This window comes from Rhinolophus sinicus, linkage group LG03 (assembly GCF_036562045.2).
Source record: "Rhinolophus sinicus isolate RSC01 linkage group LG03, ASM3656204v1, whole genome shotgun sequence".
Lineage (NCBI taxonomy): Eukaryota > Metazoa > Chordata > Mammalia > Chiroptera > Rhinolophidae > Rhinolophus > Rhinolophus sinicus.
Window position 1 is genome coordinate 96400962 of NC_133753.1, and position 18079 is coordinate 96419040.

Genomic DNA, 18079 nt, shown 5'->3' on the forward strand with positions numbered 1-18079 from the left:
TGCAATCACAAAAGGTATCTTGTGACAAAACTGAAATGCCCTGAAATGAAATAAATGTCAGGAATTATGATATAATAGATAATTATGGCTAACTTACCTAATTTTGCTACATGCTTCATGTCCACCGTTTTAAAACTCACAATCCTATGAGACAGCTCCCATCTCCATTTTATAAATAAGAAAATAGAGGCTCAAAGAAGGTGGGTAACGTTCGCGAGGTCATCCTGTGTAAGTGGTGGGATGAAGATTGAAACCTAGGCTCCTTCAATCAACACCCACAGCGGCAGGCACCGCTCTGGACGCAGGAGGTACAACGGTGATCAAAAGGGCCTGTTGCTTTGTCTGACGCTCAACCATGGATTGACTGCCAAGGTCACCCAGTCATTAATGGCATAGCTGGAGGCACATGTTCACCACTATGCATTATTTGTAGCTGCTTCTCAAACAGCCTTTCTAACAGCACCTGCTAAAATTATTAGACTTCCAGCCTTAGGTTGCCTTGGAGACTCAATGACTAGTTTTTATTTTTGGCTCTTCTCTGTTCAAAACATGTCCCTTTTGTTGTTGACCTCAGATACTCTGCAAAGGACCCAGTGAATGCCTCTTTTTCCCTCACATTTGAGAGCTACCCTAGCATTTTAATGAGAGTTAAGAAGTAAGCCCTGTGTTCCCAAATCCTCTCTAGGCCAGTCCTACCTATTTTGAGCTGATGACTTGGCTTCACGTTACAAAGTAGTATTTCCTGACTTGGTGTCTTATTTGGCACCTGTAGCTCCCGCCTCACTGACTACACCTGTGTAAAAGTTTGGTCTTTTCAAGCTGCCTGCCTCTCACCACGGAATATTCTGGGTGGGAATTTGAAAGGTGATCAAAGAAATAGAAAACGAATTCTCGGTAATAGGTAATTCTCCAGAAAGTTGTGAAAACTTGCTTGTATAGATTTTCTATTTCCTTTTGACGGCTAAAATTGGTCTCTGGGTGCATAATAACAAAGCGGTGTCCTAGAAGCCACTTTAAATGGCTGTTTTTTTTAGAACTGGGACTCGAGCTCGTGCAGTGAGGATCTGGCTCTCTGGAATCAACTGGTCAAGTTGGGATTCCTGAGGAGTGAGCACACAGCAGGATTTCATCCTCAGCCTTCTGAGGGGCCCTATCCAAAACACCCCTATTTACTGGGTTTCCCAGCTTCCTTTCCAGGGGGCTCCCTGTGTGTACCCCCCCCCCCTTGCAGGTCACATCATTTTCTCAGAGGGAGTGTGGCATAAAATGGTAAGGAGCGTTTACGGAGTACCTCTTGCAGACCCACTTAGGCAGTAGGCATTCTAATGGAATGCTCTCAAATTGTAAGTTCTTGCACCTGCTCTCAGGTCATTTGTAACCTAATTGCTAGTCTTCTGGTGTGAACAAGGTTGTTTGCTTGTTAATAAATTCCTACCATATGACCCAATGGACTTGTCCATATCTACATAACTGGAGCAAATACTAAAGTGTTTCCTACAGAGGAGGAGGCACGACCCTTTAAGGGCCCACCTGCTTTGGAAAAGATGCCAGCTTTGGATAGGAAATTATTTTTGTCTCCAAAAACCCTGCGACTGTTTTGAAGCATTGTAAAGGTCATGGCAGCAAATACCAGAGAATGGGTTTCATGAAGAGTGACAGTGTTCTATATGCCTTTGAAGAATTCATTTTTACTCCATTATTTTGACTAGCTTGCAACAGAGTAGGTTAAGTATTGTACAATCTATTCATGCTGAAATCACATTACTACAAGTCAGTGCCTTACAATGGTCACATGTGTTGCTCACTATTCAATGGAAATAAAATGGCTTCACAGATTTCTAAATACTACTTTGATGGAACACTGGATTGTATACTTTTTAAGATAAATTCCATAATCAAGTTCCTAGCTCTGAACAGATTAGAACCCAAAGATCTCTCAGAGGAGAACAGATCAGGAAAGGGTTGGGACAGATGTACCTGAAATAGAAATCCTCCACCCACCTTTGTTTTAAGATGAGATAGAGAAATCAATACATGTATCATGAAATGCACACCTCTTAAAGTGTTCAGTTTGATGTTTTGATAATTGTATACACCTGGTGATAACCACTCAGAAGATGATATGGAACATTACATTAACCCAGAGAGTTCTCTTGTGCCTCTTTCAAATCATCCCTGCTCCCCTCCCTACACCAATGATCATTTGCTGATTTTTATCACTAAAGATTTATTTTGCCTGCTTTTGGACTTCATATCAATGGACTCATATAATATGTACTCTCTCGCATCTGGCTTCTTTCACTTTATAATGCTTTAAAGACATCCATACTGTATGTATTAGTAAATTATTCTTTATTGCTGAGCTGTATTTTATTCTAATATACCACAATTAATCCATTCTATTCATAGACTTTTAGGTTATTTACTGTTTGGTGCAGTTATGAATAAGGCTGCTATATAAATTCTTACATAAAATTTTGTTTTGTGGATACATGTTTTCATTTCTCTTGGATAAATACCTAAGAGTAGAAAATTGCTGAATTCTATGGTAAGTGTACATTTAACTTGAAGAAACCGCCTTCCTGCTCTCCAAAGTGATTTTACCATTTTGTACTCCCACCAATGATGTATGAGAGTTCTAGTAGCTCCACGTCTTTGTCAACATTTACTGTTGTCAGTGTTTTTTATATTAGTCATTTTTGTGCATATGAAATAACTGATTTTAATTTACATTTCCCTGACGATGTTGAGTACTTTTCACATGCCTATCTTACATTTGTGTCTTTTTCATGAAGCGTCTTTCACGTCTTTTCCCACTTTAAAATTGGATTGTCTTTTTTATTGTGGTTATTATTCTGTGAATTCTGGATACAAGTCCTTTGACAAACACACATGCTGTGATATTTTATTTTATTTATTTATTTATTTATTTATTTATTTATTTATGTAGACTGTAGCTTATCTATTCCTTTCTTACTGGGATCTTTTTACAAACAAATTTTTATTTTGATAAAGTCCACCTTATCAATATTTTCTCTTATGGTTTTATGACCCCCAAGGTCATACAGAACATATTTTTTTTTTAAATTTTATTTTATTAAATTTATTGGGGTGACAATTGTTAGTAAAATTACATAGATTTCAGGTGTACAATTCTGTATTACATCATCTATAAATCCCATTGTGTGTTCATCACCCAGAGTCAGTTCTCCTTCCATCACCATATATTCGATCCCCCTTACCCTCATCTCCCACCCCCCACCCCCCGCCCCCCTTACCCTCTGGCAACCACTAAACTATTGACAGAACATATTTTCTTCCAGAAGTTTTATGGTTTGGGGTTTTATGACTATGGTGAATCGTAGATGGTCTATGATTTATTTCAGTGGTTTTAGGTTTCACATCAATGGTTTTGAGTTTTACATTTAGTTTATAATCCATCTCAAATTAATTTTTGTTTACAAAATGAGGTTTATTTTATTTCAGTGTGGATATCCAGTTGTTTGAGCAACTTTTGTTTAAAAAGTGTTTCCTTCATTCATTAGATTGACTAGCATCTTGGTTGAAAATCAATTGACCATATGTGTATGTAGTTATTTTTAGACTCTCTATTACTCTCTTCCCCACAATACTTCATTACTATTGCTTTTTATATTTTTCAGCAAATCTAAGGTTCCATCTGGTATAAATTCACTTTAATCTAAAGAAATCCTTTTAGCATTTCTTCTATTGCAGTTTTTCTAGAGATGAATTTTCTCAGCTTTTATCTGTCAGAGAATATATTTTACTTTAATTTTTTAGGGGTATTTTAGTTGAATATAGAATTCCATGTTGACCTTTTAGTTCTTTCAGTACTTTTAAGTAGTGATTTATTTGTTCTCAGGTCTCATTTATTTCTGGTGAAAAGTCATCCATCATTTTTATTTGTTTACCTGTTCACATGTGGTTGTTTTGTTTTTTTTCTTCTCCCTGTGGTTACACCTGCTCATTATCTTTGCTTTTCAGTTGATTGCCTATGATGTGTCTAGGTATATTTTCCTTTGTGTGGAGTTTACTGAACCTCGTGGATCTGTGTTGATGTCTTTCATTAATATTGGATATTTCCTGGCCATTATCTCTTCAAATATTTCTTTTGTTCCATACTCTCACTTCTCTTCTCTGGGACTCCAATTATATCTATATTAAATGATTTGATATTATCCTACAGATCTCAGATGATTTTCCCTCATTCTTTTCTCTCTTTGTTTTCAATTTGGATACTTTCCATTTAGCTCCCCTGATGCTTTCCTGTTAACCCATCTAATGAATTCTTTATTTCTTGCATTTCATTATGTTTGTGTAGTTACTATGTTTCTGCTAATAGTTCCCATTTCTTCATGCATGTTGTCCACATTTTCCACTAGACTGTTTAGCATTTTAATCAGATTTATTTTAATGAACCCAAATGATAATTCAATCAATATCTGGGTCATCTCTAGTTTTGTTTCTATTGAACCATTCCTCTGTTACCAGGGATCTCATTTTCTTGCTTTTCACATGTCTTGTATATTTGATTGTATGCTGGACATATTGTATTTAAAAAAAACAGCCTGAAGTAAATATCACTTACCTTCAAAATGGGGCATGCCCAATTCTTGTTTCAGCCACTTGAATAGTGGCTCAGTCTATCTGATATATATTTGACCTAGATCTGGGCTTTACTACAGTTTTAGTTTGATTCAGTTCATCATTAGCTTCAAATATTTTGAAGGCAGAACCAGAACTTTCCCTTCAGTGAGGCCTGGGTTTTGGGCATTGGCAAGATTTCAGAGAGATCACTTTGTTTCAGAGCCAAGATGTCAGCTTTTGGAAATGTGGAGATCTCTGTCTGCTTTACAGTCTAGTTACTAGGTTTTTGAGGTCAGTGGGATAGAGGGTTGGGAAGGTGTTTCTCTCAGCTCCTGCATGTGCCCTACCCTTAGTATTTTGAGGATGAATGCGCCAATGCCTGGGGGATGGGTCTGTCAGTTCTCCTGCCTTCAAGAGTGTCTCTGATGGATTTCTCAGCATTGCCCCCTCATTTTGAAAGGGTATCTTGCGCTCAGGAGAGGCTCCACTCACTTTAAGGGCAGGAGTGAGCTGTTTCAGCTTTTCTCTTACCCACCCCCTCCCACTATTGATCTCCTACCTCCCCGTATTTGGTTATAATCTAGGAGATAAGATTGGTGGGTAGGTGCAGACTTTTTCTGTGGATTTGGGTCCTCTAGATTCTAACGCCAGCCTTCATGAGGCTGTTAAAATTTTGTTAAATGTCAACCCGTTTCTCTACTTCCTTGTGGATTCCTCTTCCTAACATAGTTCAGCTAGCACTACTGTGTTTCCCCGAAAATAAGATCTAGCTGGACCATCAGCTCTAATGCATCTTTTGGAGCAAAAATTGTAATATAAGACCCAGTCTTATGTTAGTTAAGACCCGGTCTTATATTATATATAGTAAAATAAGACCGGGTCTTATATTAATTTTTGCTCCAAAAGACACATTAGAGCAGATGGTCCAGCTAGGTCTTATTTTTGGGGAAACACTGTATGAGCAGCCATGGGTCTCTTCTATGCTATGAAGGACTTAGCACTTTCTGGAGACTGGTTCATTTAAGTTTCTTTATGTCCTCAGCTTTCTAGTGAGTTAAAATATTTTCTATTTTTCAGCTAATCTGGCCTTTTCTTTCTTTCTTTGCTAGAGTGGGATCTATATACGTTTCTACATCCAAATGAGAAGTGAATTCTAGGAATGGGGGTTTAAAAATGGTTTCATTTACATATTTTATTAATTAGTTTTTAAAATTAAAAAGACATGGATAATAATAAGTTAAATTTTATAGTATATTAAACAGAGAAAAGCAAATGATTTTCCGATTCTCGGTCCCCTAACCCTCTCTACTCCTTCTACAAAGACAATCGTCATTACTAGTTTCTTTTGATTTCTTCTCAAAAATTTATTTATAAAACGTGATTATCTCCCTCCTAGTATTTTAATACAAATAGAAGCATGCTGTATTCTCTACACTTTGCTTTTCTCACATAACTATTTTACTATCTTGAAAAGTCTTTTAAAGACTGCAAAATATGTCTTAGTATGGATGTACTATGGTTTATTTAAACAATTCCTGATGAAGAACATTTGGGTTGTCGCCAGTATTTTTTCCCCCACAAACAATGCAGTATATATGTCTTTGTCCACATTTACTGTTGAGTAGATGTGTAGAATCGGGCATAATTGAAATGCTTCATAATTGAAATGCTTCATGAAACCCCCTAGAGCTTCACATTATTATTATTTTTTAAATTTTTATTAGGGAATATTGGGGAACACTGTGTTTTTCCAGGACCCATCAGCTCCATGTCAAGTCGTTTTCACTCTAGTGGAGGGCACAGCTCACTGGCCCTTCTGGGAATCAAACTGGTGACATTGGTGTTATGAGCACTGCGCTCTAACCAATTGAGCCAACCAGCCGCTCCCTTCATACTATTTTTAAAGTATTTCCCAAGGTGTTGTCTGGTCTCCCGGGAGCTGGTGGTATGGGTTCGGGGTAGGGGGACTGAACACCACAAAGGACACATAAGGTACTGGAGATTGCCTGGCAGATGGTATCAGAACAAAGCTGGCTGCAGACCTCATCAAAGTAGGACTGACATATTGAAATATTTAAAATGTAGGAACTCAGTTGTAACGCCTTCATTATACATATATTGGGTGTGTTAAAAAGTTGCTGATGTCCAATTCCTCTCCTGCTTTCTCAGCTTCTACCATGGATGGAAAAAAGATAAATTCCATTTTTGGATTGCCTTACTCAGCGGTATGACTTGAATGACCCTGATAGCAAGGTCACTTCTAAGGTTTTCTAAGGGAAATGAACACTCATGTGTCACATGAGAAGCATTGTCTATGTGATTCTGGGATTTTCCTGTGACTATGTTAGATTTTTTTGAGGAGATTTTTCTAATTACCTGTCTAATTAAAGCACATTGTTTAGTTATTACAATTTGAGAAACCAACATGCTTTTTTATGGAATACGCCCTTGCACAGAAAGGGCGTTTTCTCTTAAACCTGGGGTTAAAGGAGAGATTTAGAAACATGATGATGATGATGATGATGATGAGAAGAAGAAGAATAGCTTCTGTTTAATAACATAGGCATAAAGAATGTCATTTACTCCTCACAGGACCCCTTTCAGGGAGATTTTATATATTGGGAAGCACGTTCATAAGCTTTCCACCAACATCTTCCCTAAGTCTCCCCATTTCAGTAATTGATTGTACTATTCATGCAATTATTTTTAAAGTTAGAAATCTTCCTGTAATTCTCTCTCTCTCTCTCTCTCTCTCTCTCTATCTTTAATCTCTTCCTCATTCCCCCATATCCAGTTCTCACCATGGAAGGTTGGTTTTACCTCCTTCGTTTCTGAGAGTCCACTCACTTTTCCTGACCCATCACTGTACTCCAAGCAGACTGCTTCATCATCTGTTTGCAGCATCCTTTAGTCTCCCCTAGGTTATCAATGTTTGTCTCACTCTCAAGCCATTCTCTACTCATTATCTAACATGACTTCCTTAAATGTTCATTCTGACAGTGCTATTTCTGGCTCAGAAATAGTCTCTAGTCCCTCAGAAAACCTCTATAGTCCCTTCCCAATGTCCTTCGAATAAAATCCCTCACATGGGCTCTGTGGACCTGCACTAGTCTAGCCTACCTCTCCACCTGTGTGACCAACCCTCTTCCCCACGCCTCCCACACTGGTCTTTCTGTCTTGCAAACTGGCCAAACTTTTTCCATCCTCTGGGCCTTTGTATGAGCTCTTCCTTTGCCTTAGAATTCTTCCCTGGCCTGCTCATGTCCTCAGTCCCCTTCCCCAAGCGAATGCCTTATTCTTTAGGTCTCATTTTAAACATCTCTTACCCAGGGAAACTTGCCTCTAGAAACAAGTCTAGATTGGATCTCCCTGTTATTTGCTGTTACTACTCTATATTTCTCCTCCTTTGCATTTACCACAATCCTAATTATATAGTTATGTTGTTCTTTTTTTTATTTTTCTCTATTATTGGAAGAGATAATACATCCATATAGTACAAAATTCAAATTGCACACATAGTATAGAGTAAAATATCTCTTCCCTTCCCTGTCCCTCTACCACCCAGTTCTTACAAGTAAACACTTACAGCTTTGAATATCCTTTCAGAGATAATTGCTAAGTATACAAGCAATTATGTACATAATATTCCTCTTTATTTTCACCTTCCCTTTTGTTAACACAAGACACTACATACATTTATCTGCACTTGTTTTTATCTGTTAATAATATAGCTTGATAATTCTTCTATATCAATATATAAATAGTTGCCTCTTTCTTTTTCATGAACCGTATTGTATGGGCTTATGATTATTTAACCTCAATTATTTAGGTTGTTTTCAGTCTTTGGTCATTACAAACAGTGCTGCACTGACTAACTTTGTATGTAAAGTCATATCCCACATTTATACCTATAGAATAAATTCCTAGAATTGAACTAATTGAGTTAAAGATCATCTGCATTTTTAATTTTGGTAGTTATTGCCAAACTACTCAATGGAGGTTGTACCAACTCATTCCCCCTAGCCACAGATGAAGAATGCATGTTTCCTCACAACTATGTCCATGAAAATTTTTATTTTTTGCCAATCTAAGAGGTGGAAAGTATCTCTTGGAAACTTTGATTTGCATGTTTTTTTCTTCCTTGCAGAGTTATGTTTTCATGTGTTTAACAACCATTTGTAGTTCTTATTTAGTGAACTCTTTTTTCATAAACTTTGCTTATGTTATTATTTAATGTCTGCTTCCCTTGCTAGTTTCTAAGGTCGGTCCTCCGGGTGCAAGGATCCTGTTATGTTTTGTCCAACACGTAGTTCCTGGTACTGGGATGAATGATGCTCAAAAAATGACTGGCTCATGTCCTGCAATAGTCATGTCTGGAACTCATGTTTGATTCCAAAGCCCACACGTACCCATGATCATCCAGTGGGAAGACCAAGCATTTAATTCACTGCACCAGGGGCCAGATGGGGAATGTAAAATGCTGAAGTGTGCTGGGAAGTGAGGCCTGGCAAAAAGGTGAACAAATGCCTATCTACAGTTGCAGTGTTTTCAGATCTATTTCTTTCCTTGCCTTGGAGGTATGCAGGCTCATTATGGGATCTTTATTTAACCTGAAGCTGTGTTTTTGGCTTTCTTGTGAAATCTGATTTTTGTCAATGTAAGAATGTCCAAAATTGTTGGGATTTTTTAATAAAAATTTATTTGCGCCAAATAGAGCATACATATGGAAGCAAGATCTCAACAGACTGAGAAAAGTCTCAGAAAGACAGTTTGTAGCAGCTTTTATGCATTTGGAATTAAGGCAGGAACTAAGGAAGATTACACGAAGGTGGGAGAAAGCAAGGTGGGATTGGATTACGGATAGTTAACATAAAAATTAATATAAGACCCAGTCTTATTTTACTGGGTATAATATAATATAGTATATAATATAATATAATATAATATAATATAATATAATATAATATAATAAATATAATATAATTAATATAATATAATACCTTGTCGTATAATAATTTTTGCTCCAAAAGACACATTAGAGCTGATTGTCTGCTAAGACACATTAGAGCTAATTGTCTGGCTAAGTCTTATTTTCGGGGAAACACGGTAGGTGAATTTGTCATTGTGCAAATATCAGAATGCACTCACCTCACACAAACCTAGATGGAATAACCTACTATACATCTAGGCTAGATGGTATAGCTTATTGCTCCTAGGCTACAAGCTTAGGTTACTCTACTGAATACTGTAGGCAATTGTAACACAATGGTAAGTATTTGTGTATCTAAAAATATCTACATATAGAAAAGGTACAGTAAAAATATGGTATAAAAGATAAAAAAGGTCCACCTGTACAGGGCACTTACATGAATAGAACTTGCAGGAGTGGAAGTGGCTCGGGGAGTCAGTGAATGAGTGGTGAGTGAATGTGAAGGCCTAGTACGTGACTGTACACTACTGCAGACTTCATACACACGGTATACTTAGGCTACACTAAATTTATAAAACAGCACGAGATAAAATCAAGCACAAGAGAAAAACAATGCCATCAAGAGTCACAGTAAACACGAGATGTATGAGGCTACTGTCAGTGTAACACAGCATACTACTTTATAGCAAATTTTGTTTAAGTAGAAAGAGTACACTCTAAAATAACAAAAGTATAGTAAATACATAAGCCTGCAACATAGTTGTTTATTATCAAGTATTATGTACTGTTCATAATTGTATGTTCTATACTTTCATTTGACAGATTTGTTTATACTCGCATCACCACAGACACGTGAGTAGCGCATTGTATTGTGTTTCATTACAACTTAGGACAGCTACAATGTCACTAGGTGATAGGAATTTTGTATTATAATCTTATGGGACCACCTTCACTGACCAAAAGGTTGTTATGCGAGGCATGACTATAAACCTAAGTGCGTGGGAGCATCCATTCATTTGGAGGGAGCACTGCGCTGCCATCCCAGGTGTGCTGATCACGCCAGCAAGCCCGGTCAGGGGTTTCCCCAGCAGAGTCTTCACAACGGGTGTGGGGTAGTAGGGGCTGCCCTGGTTAAGGGAATGACTAGCTGCGCATTCCTTCCGGAAAACCCTCCAAAAGCAGCCGGGGCGATGCTTCCCGCTCTTTGATTTCCTTCCCAGCTCAGGCCCCGCCCCACTTCTCCAATCCTACAACTTCCGTTTGCTTGGTCGTCTGGGAAACCGCTGACTTCCGGCCGTGCAGCAGTGGGCGGAGCCAAGATGGCTGAGGAGAGACTCCCTTCGGTGAGCGCCGCGGTTGTTTACTGTGGGGCCGCAAGGCGGGCCTGGACAGGGCAGTAGTGCCCGGCGGGGCGCAGCGTAGCAGGGCGGTGAGGCGGGCTGGCGGGCGGCCTCCGTCCCTCGCAGCTGCCCTGGGAGGACTGCGCAGCCGCGGGGAGCGGCGGCTCGGGGTGGGCGGGGGACGCGGTCCAGCTCCTGGGAACGGTGGGCCTGGAGCGAGGTGAAACTCTGCCTCGCTGTGCCCGGGGTCCCTTCTTGGGGTACGCTGGACGGTAGAGGGAGATTTTCATCAGAAATGGTTCTTTTCCTACCCCCACCTTTTCTGTCTCGTTGGGTTTGGAAAGGCACCACCAACTTGTGGAAGACGGTTCCAGTAAATACCTTGGATTAGGAATTACATGTGACAAAGCCTGGAAGCAAGCTGTCACTGCCTTCTGCCGGTGCGGCGGGACCATGTTTCTCCTTTGTTGTGATTAAGGTTAGGAAAGGACTCTAGGGATTCAGCTGGTTTCAGTTAAGTGTTGATTACATTCCCCAGAATTGCTATTACAAAGCCCAGATGAATTCGGGATGACCCAGGAGTAGCCGTTTCTGAGGTATATTCATAATTGGATATTATTTCTGTAAAGTTCCAAGTGTGAAACTTTGTTTACCTTATTTTAGTATTGTTTCAAAGCATGTTCTGCTCATTTGTTAGAATGACTTTAGTTATTTATTCGGAATTTATTGCCCTTTGAAAAACGCCCTGGAAAACATAGACAAAGTAGTAGTCTTTAGCTGATTGTTTTACAATTTAGTTTTGGCTGTTGAGGAGCAAGGCCATTATTATCTGTCAGTAGATTTATTTGTTTTCTATTCTCTTTATATTTGCGGAGAAATCAGACTATTTTAGTGTAATCAGAAAACTCAGTACAAAGCAGGAGGCCCAAAGCAAAGATTTTTGTTAAGCTATGAGTAAAAAAAAGAAAATAGCATGATTAATGTTATTAGGTTTTAGATAATTGGAAACATTACCAAAGAAAATATTTCACCTACTTTTATATAATCTTAGATGTGAGGTATCGTGGTAACATGACATTGCTACAAATACACCTTTTTCTCTAGCACCCGTGGCAGGTATAGAGAGGTGTTCAGGAGTAGAATGTGGACTTGGTTTCTGTGGTGGCAGAATTGTCTTGTGCTTTTGAATCGCTAATAGTGTTTTAAAGAGAATGACTTTTTTGTTTTGCTATGACTTTAGCACTTGAGCCTCAAGTTTAATTATTTTCATTATTGTCAAGTTTATTGCTAGCATTGTTATATTTATAGTAATTTTATCTTTTCAAATTACCACTGCATGGAAATTTGAATTTCTGTCTTTTTTGGAAATGATCTGGCATCTTGTAATACAATGACGCCACAATCCTACTCCTAGACCTGCATCCTATCAAAATAAAAGCAAAACATAAGCATGTAATACAAAGGTGTTCATTGCAGTACTGTTTATAGTGGTGAAAAGCTGGAAACAGAGTGAATGCCTGATAGTAGAGTAATAGATGACTTATGATACCCTGTTTCCCCGAAAATAAGACTTAGCCAGATAATCAGCTCTAATGTGTCTTTTGGAGCAAAAATTAATGTAAGACCCGGTATGACATGACATGACATGACATGACATGACATACCTGGTCTTATGGTAAAATAAGACGGGTCTTATATTAATTTTTTCTTCAGAAGACGCATTAGAGCTAAGTGTCTGGCTAGGTCTTATTTTCGGGGAAACACGGTAGTTCCATACCTAGGAATATTATGCAGCCATTAAAAAGGATGTTAGAACTATATATGTTGACTTGGAGAGATTTGTATGGTATATATTTAAATAAAAGCTAGATGTGGAGTGGAGTATATCCTAATTTAGTGTGATCCTTATTTTGTGACACAAAGAAAAAAACACATGGATCTGTAAATATGGACATACAGATGTGGAGAAGACAAAGACTTAAATCTCATAGAGAGAGCTTTGAACACATGCGTGATTAAAAGTCTATGAATGCTGCAGTAAAGGCCGTGAGGCCAGGAGACATCCCAGCAAAATGGAGTGAAACTATCACAATGTGAGGTAGTTTTGTTTACTTAGGATTTGGCTAATAATACTAAATAGTTAGGATTATTAGTAGTCCTTAGGGAGAAAAATTGGGGACTGATACTTATATTTTATTTAAGAACATATAATAAATGATTTAGAGATCTTTGAAAAAAAACTGAGCAAATACCTCTGGCTTCCATGATTTATACTTATAAAATTTTTTGTAGCTCCCTAATACCTATTATTTGATGTATTTGTATAAACAACTGTGTTCTAGTAAAGTTTAAACCTTTCAAACACAAAACAAAAATTACTGTTGATTTGATTCAGATAGAATGAATGCCTAGCACATATCAAGCGTTACATGAATAATCATTAGATGCGTAAACGATTGATGACAGAACTACATAAAAGTGAAGAAAGAACAAAAAAAAAAAAAAAGAAAAAAAAAAGAATTTATTCTACATACATCCCAGCTATAAATGAGATCAAGTAGGCTAATAGAATCCTTTCCATCTCAGAATGTTCTGGAGAATCTTTTGAGAGACTCATCAACAAAAAAGATTGTAATGTATTTAAATTCTACTTTGTGTAGGAAGAAGGGTTGCTGAAGAAGCTTTTTGAACCTTTAAGATTCCTTACTTGGTATATTCCCCAAAGTTGAAAAAAAAAGAAAAAAAATCCCAGATCAGAAAACAATAGAGGGCCACTGGATGGCTCAATTGGTTAGAGCGTGAGCTCTCAACAACAAGGTTGCCAATCAACGGCAACTGGACTTGGAGCTGAGCTGCGCCCTCCACAACTAGATGGAAGGACAGTGACTTGGAGCGAATGGGCCCTGGAGAAACACACTGTCCCCCAATATTCCCCAATAAAATTTATTTTAAAAAAAGACAGCAAAAACAATAGAGGTCTTTTAGCATTTTAAAAACAACTGTGTGGAGGTATAATATACATACCATAAAATTTACGCTTTTTAAGTATAGTTTGATTAATTTTAGTAACTTCATATAGTTGCACAACCATCACCACAATTTATGTCCATCATTCCAAACAGTTCATTTGTGTCCATTTGCAGCCAATCCCTACTAATGACATCAGCCCACCGTTGATCTGCTTTCTGTCTCCATAGTTTTGCCTTTTCTAGCAATTTCGTATAGTGGAACCACACAATATGTAGTCTTATGTGTCTGACTTTAATTTAGCATGTTTTCTGAGGTTCATCCATATTGTTACATGTAACAGTAGTTTGTTCCTTTTTATTTCTAAGCAGTATTCCACTGTATTTAATATACAGTTTTGTTTATCCACCAATTGATGGACATTTGGTTTGTTTCTTGGTTTGGGTTATGAATAATATGAATATTGGCATACAGGTTTATGCATGGATATGTTTTTGTTTCTCTAGGAGGAATTGCTGGATTGTATGGTAAGTGTATGTTCCAAAAATCTGCCAAACTATTTTCTAAAGTCTACCATTTTGCATTCCCATGAGCAATGCATGAGGGTTTCAGTTTTTCCACATCATTGTCAAAACTTGGTATTGTCAGTCTTTTTGATTTTGGCCATTATAATGGATGTGTACTCATGATTATTTTGGTTTTAATTTTTTAATGAATAGTGATACTGAGTACTTTTATATATGCTATTCATATCTCTTTAGTGAAGTGTCTACAAATCTTTTGCCCATTTTTAAATGGGTTATTTGTTTTATTAAGTTTTCTGTATTCTTTAAATCAAGACAATAAAATAAAATAATAATTTACTCTCTTTTATTTTGAGGATTAATTGTTGTTATTGTGAAATATATCTCATCTCTAAAAGGATGAATAAAAGGTTATATTAACGTTATGAAGAAAAATATAATGGAAACTTGTGTTCCCACCTCACAGGTTAAGAAATGGGTCATTAACAATAACTAGGAAACCTCCTCTATCTCTCTTCCCTGCTGCATGTTCCTCCTTCCCCATCAAATAATCTCCTTCCTCAATTTTATGTTTTATTTTGCTTTTCTTTATAGTTTTGTCATATTTAATATAGTTTTTTAAAAAGTAATGTTTGTTTATTCATTTTTCAATGCTGTATATAGTATCCCATTATAGGAAAATACTACAATTAATTCATCCATTCTAATAAATAGAGATTTGGGTTATTTCTGATTTTTACCTTTTTGAAGTATTTTTGACAAATAAAGTTATAAGTTATTTAAACTTATGCATATACATTGTGAAAGGATGCCTGCCATCAATTTAATTAACACACCCACCACCCTCCAACCCTAGCCCCTTCTTTCTTGTTTTTGTTTGTGAGAACACTTAAGTCTATTGTCTTAGCAAATTTCAATTATACAATACAGTGTTATCAACTGTAGTCACCATGTTATACATTACTTCCTTAGACCTTACTCATCCTGTAGGTGAAATTTTGTACCCGTTCACCAACCTCTCCCTATTTCTTTCACCTCCCAACCCCTTTTCTACTCCATAAATTCAATATTTTTTCCTTCTGATTTTTAGTTATTAAAAAGAATATTGCTACGAATAGGACCAGGACTAGAGTAAGGCAAAGTTTTAGGAGTAAAAGTGTCTCAGACCTGCCTGTGAACATTCTGAAATAGGTCTCCTGATGTAAGAGTTTCTCTAGGGTATTTCCACAAATGGAGTATTGGGTTTTGGGGCGTATACATCTTCAACTTTATTACTTATGGGAAACTCTAAGGTGGTTGTAACCATTGATATTTCTACCACCAGTTCCTGTTGCTTACATCCTTGATATTGTTACAGCTTTAAATTTTGTCAGTTTGGTTGGTATGAAATGAAGTGTTAATGTGATATTAATTTACATTTCCCTGATTATTAATGAGATAGAGCATCATTGGTTGTCTCTTCCTGTTCTGTGCAATGGCTGGTTTATATGTTTTGCTTATTTTTCTACTCTGCTGTTTGTTTTTCTTACTGATTTGTAGTTACTTACAGATAGTGGCTGTTAATCCTTTGCCATTTTTTTGGATGTTTTGTATTGCAAATATCTTCTCAGTTTTCTGTCTTTACTTATTTTTTGGAATAGAAGTTATTAATTTTAATGTAGTTGAATATTTAGATCTTTTTATTTTTAAATTTATTTTTCATAATTGACATACATATTATCTAGTTTCAGGTGTACAACATAGTGCTTAGACATTTATGTAACTTATACATACAGTGACCATGCTGATTAGTATCCATCCGACACCATACGTAGTTATTACAGTGTTGTTAACTATATTCCCTGTGCTGTACTTTACATCCCTGTAACTCTTTTTATAACTGGCAGTTTGTAATTCTTAATTCCTTTTACTTTTTTCACCCATCGCTCCTCCCATCTGGTGACCATCAGTTTGCTCTGTGTATCTATGAGTCTGTTTTTGTTTTGTTTGTTCATTTATTTTGTTTTTTAGATTCCACATGTAAGTGAAATCATATGGCATTTGTCTTTCTCAGTCTGACTTATTTCACTTAGCATAATACCGTGTAGGTCCATCTGTGTTGTCTCAAATGTCAAGATTTCATTCACTTTATTGTGTACCAGGGGTGCCAAAAAAAGTATACATATTTTAAGAGCTGTTATCTACGCTCAAGCAGTAGTTCGCTGTAATCAGAAGTGTCTGGACGCTGATAGTAACCACTTTGAGCACCTCTTGTAATTACAGACGTCAAACGTGACTTGTATTCCTCTTTTGTAATCAGTATATATTGAATATTACAATTAATACAGTTTTTTCCTTTCTTAATATGTGTATATGTTTTTTTGGCACACTCTGTCTATGGACCACACCATCATCTGTTGATGGGCACTTAGGTTGCTTCCATATCTTGGCTATTGTAAATAACACTGCAGTGAACAGAGGGGTGCATGTATCTTTTTAAATTAGTGTTTTGGATTTCTTCGGATAAATACCCAGAAGTGGAATTGCTGGTTCACATGCTAGTTCTATTTTTAATTTTTTGAGGAACCTCTATAGTGGCTGCACCAACTTAGAACTCCACCAGCAGTACATTGAGGGTTCCCTTTTTCTCTACATCCTCGTCAACATTTGTTGATTTATTGATGATAACCATTCTGACAAATGTGAGGTGATATCTCACTGTTGTTTTTATTTGCTTTTCTCTGATGATTAGTGATGTGGAGCATCTTTTCATATGTCTATTGGTCATCTGTATGTTCTCTTTGGAGAAATGTCTATTCAGGTCCTCTGCCCATTTTTTAATAGGATTGTTTGTTTTGGGGGTTTAATAGGATTGTTTGTTTAAGCTATATGAGTTCCTTATATATTTTGGATATTAACCCCTTACCAGATAGATCATTGGTGACTATCTTCTCCCATTCAGTAGGTTGTCTTTTCGTTTTGTTGATGGTTTCCAAACTTTTTAGTTTGATGTAGTCCTGTTTGTTTATTTTTTCTTTTGTTTCCCTTGCCCAAGGGCACATACCCAAAAAAGAAAAAATATTGCTAAGAGTGATGTCACAGAGTTTTACTGCCTATGTTTTCTTCTAGGAGTTTTATGGTTTCAGGTCTTACATTTAAATAATGGTGTAGTTTCATTTCTTTGCATGTATTCTTGCAGTTTTCCCAACACCATTTATTGAATAGACTGTCTTTAACCCATTGTATATTCTTGCCTCCTTTGTCATAGATTTATTGACCATATAGGCGTGGGATTATTTCTCGGCTCTCTATTCTGTTCCATTGATCTGTGTGTCTTTTTATGCCAGTACCATGCTGTTTTGATTACTGTGGCCTTGTAGTTGAGTTTGATATCAGGTAGCGTGATATCTCCAACTTTGTTCTTCTTTGTCAAGATTACTTTGGCTGTTCAGAGTTTTTTTTTGCGTGTGTGGTATTTTAATAGGGATTACATTAAATCTGTGGATTGTTTTGCATAGTATGGACACTTTAATGATTTTAATTCTTCCTATTCATGAGCATGGTATATCCTTCTATTTATTTGTATCTTCTTCACCTTTCTTTCTTCAGTGTCTTACAGTTTTCTGAGTGCAGGTGTTTTACCGCCTTGGTTAAATTTATTCCTAGGTCTTTTTTTTTTTTACGCAATTGTAAATGGGATTGTTTTTCTTAATTTCTCTTTTAGCTAGATC

The 18079-nt window shown here is 36.9% G+C and overlaps 1 protein-coding gene across 16 annotated transcripts in view; it reads left to right on the forward strand.

The window, feature by feature from the left end:
• Window positions 1-9116: 9116 nt before the first annotated feature.
• The window catches only part of BBS4 (Bardet-Biedl syndrome 4), a 55160-nt gene continuing 46197 nt past the window's right edge, over window positions 9117-18079 (forward strand). For 5 of the 16 annotated variants that reach the window (XR_002137728.2, XR_012494860.1, XM_074328234.1 and 2 more), the window contains exons 1-4: window positions 9117-9185; window positions 10361-10390; window positions 10759-10881; window positions 14352-14372. Coding sequence is in view for 10 of the 16 variants with exons in the window: in XM_074328234.1 (XP_074184335.1) it covers window positions 9132-9185; window positions 10361-10390; window positions 10759-10881; window positions 14352-14372 (228 nt within the window). In the remaining 6 variants the exon portion in view is untranslated. Of the gene's footprint in view, window positions 9186-10360; window positions 10391-10758; window positions 10882-11222; window positions 11475-14319; window positions 14373-18079 lie in introns of those variants that run through there. The other 11 variants (XM_074328235.1, XM_074328237.1, XM_074328243.1 and 8 more) reach the window with 9 other exon arrangements.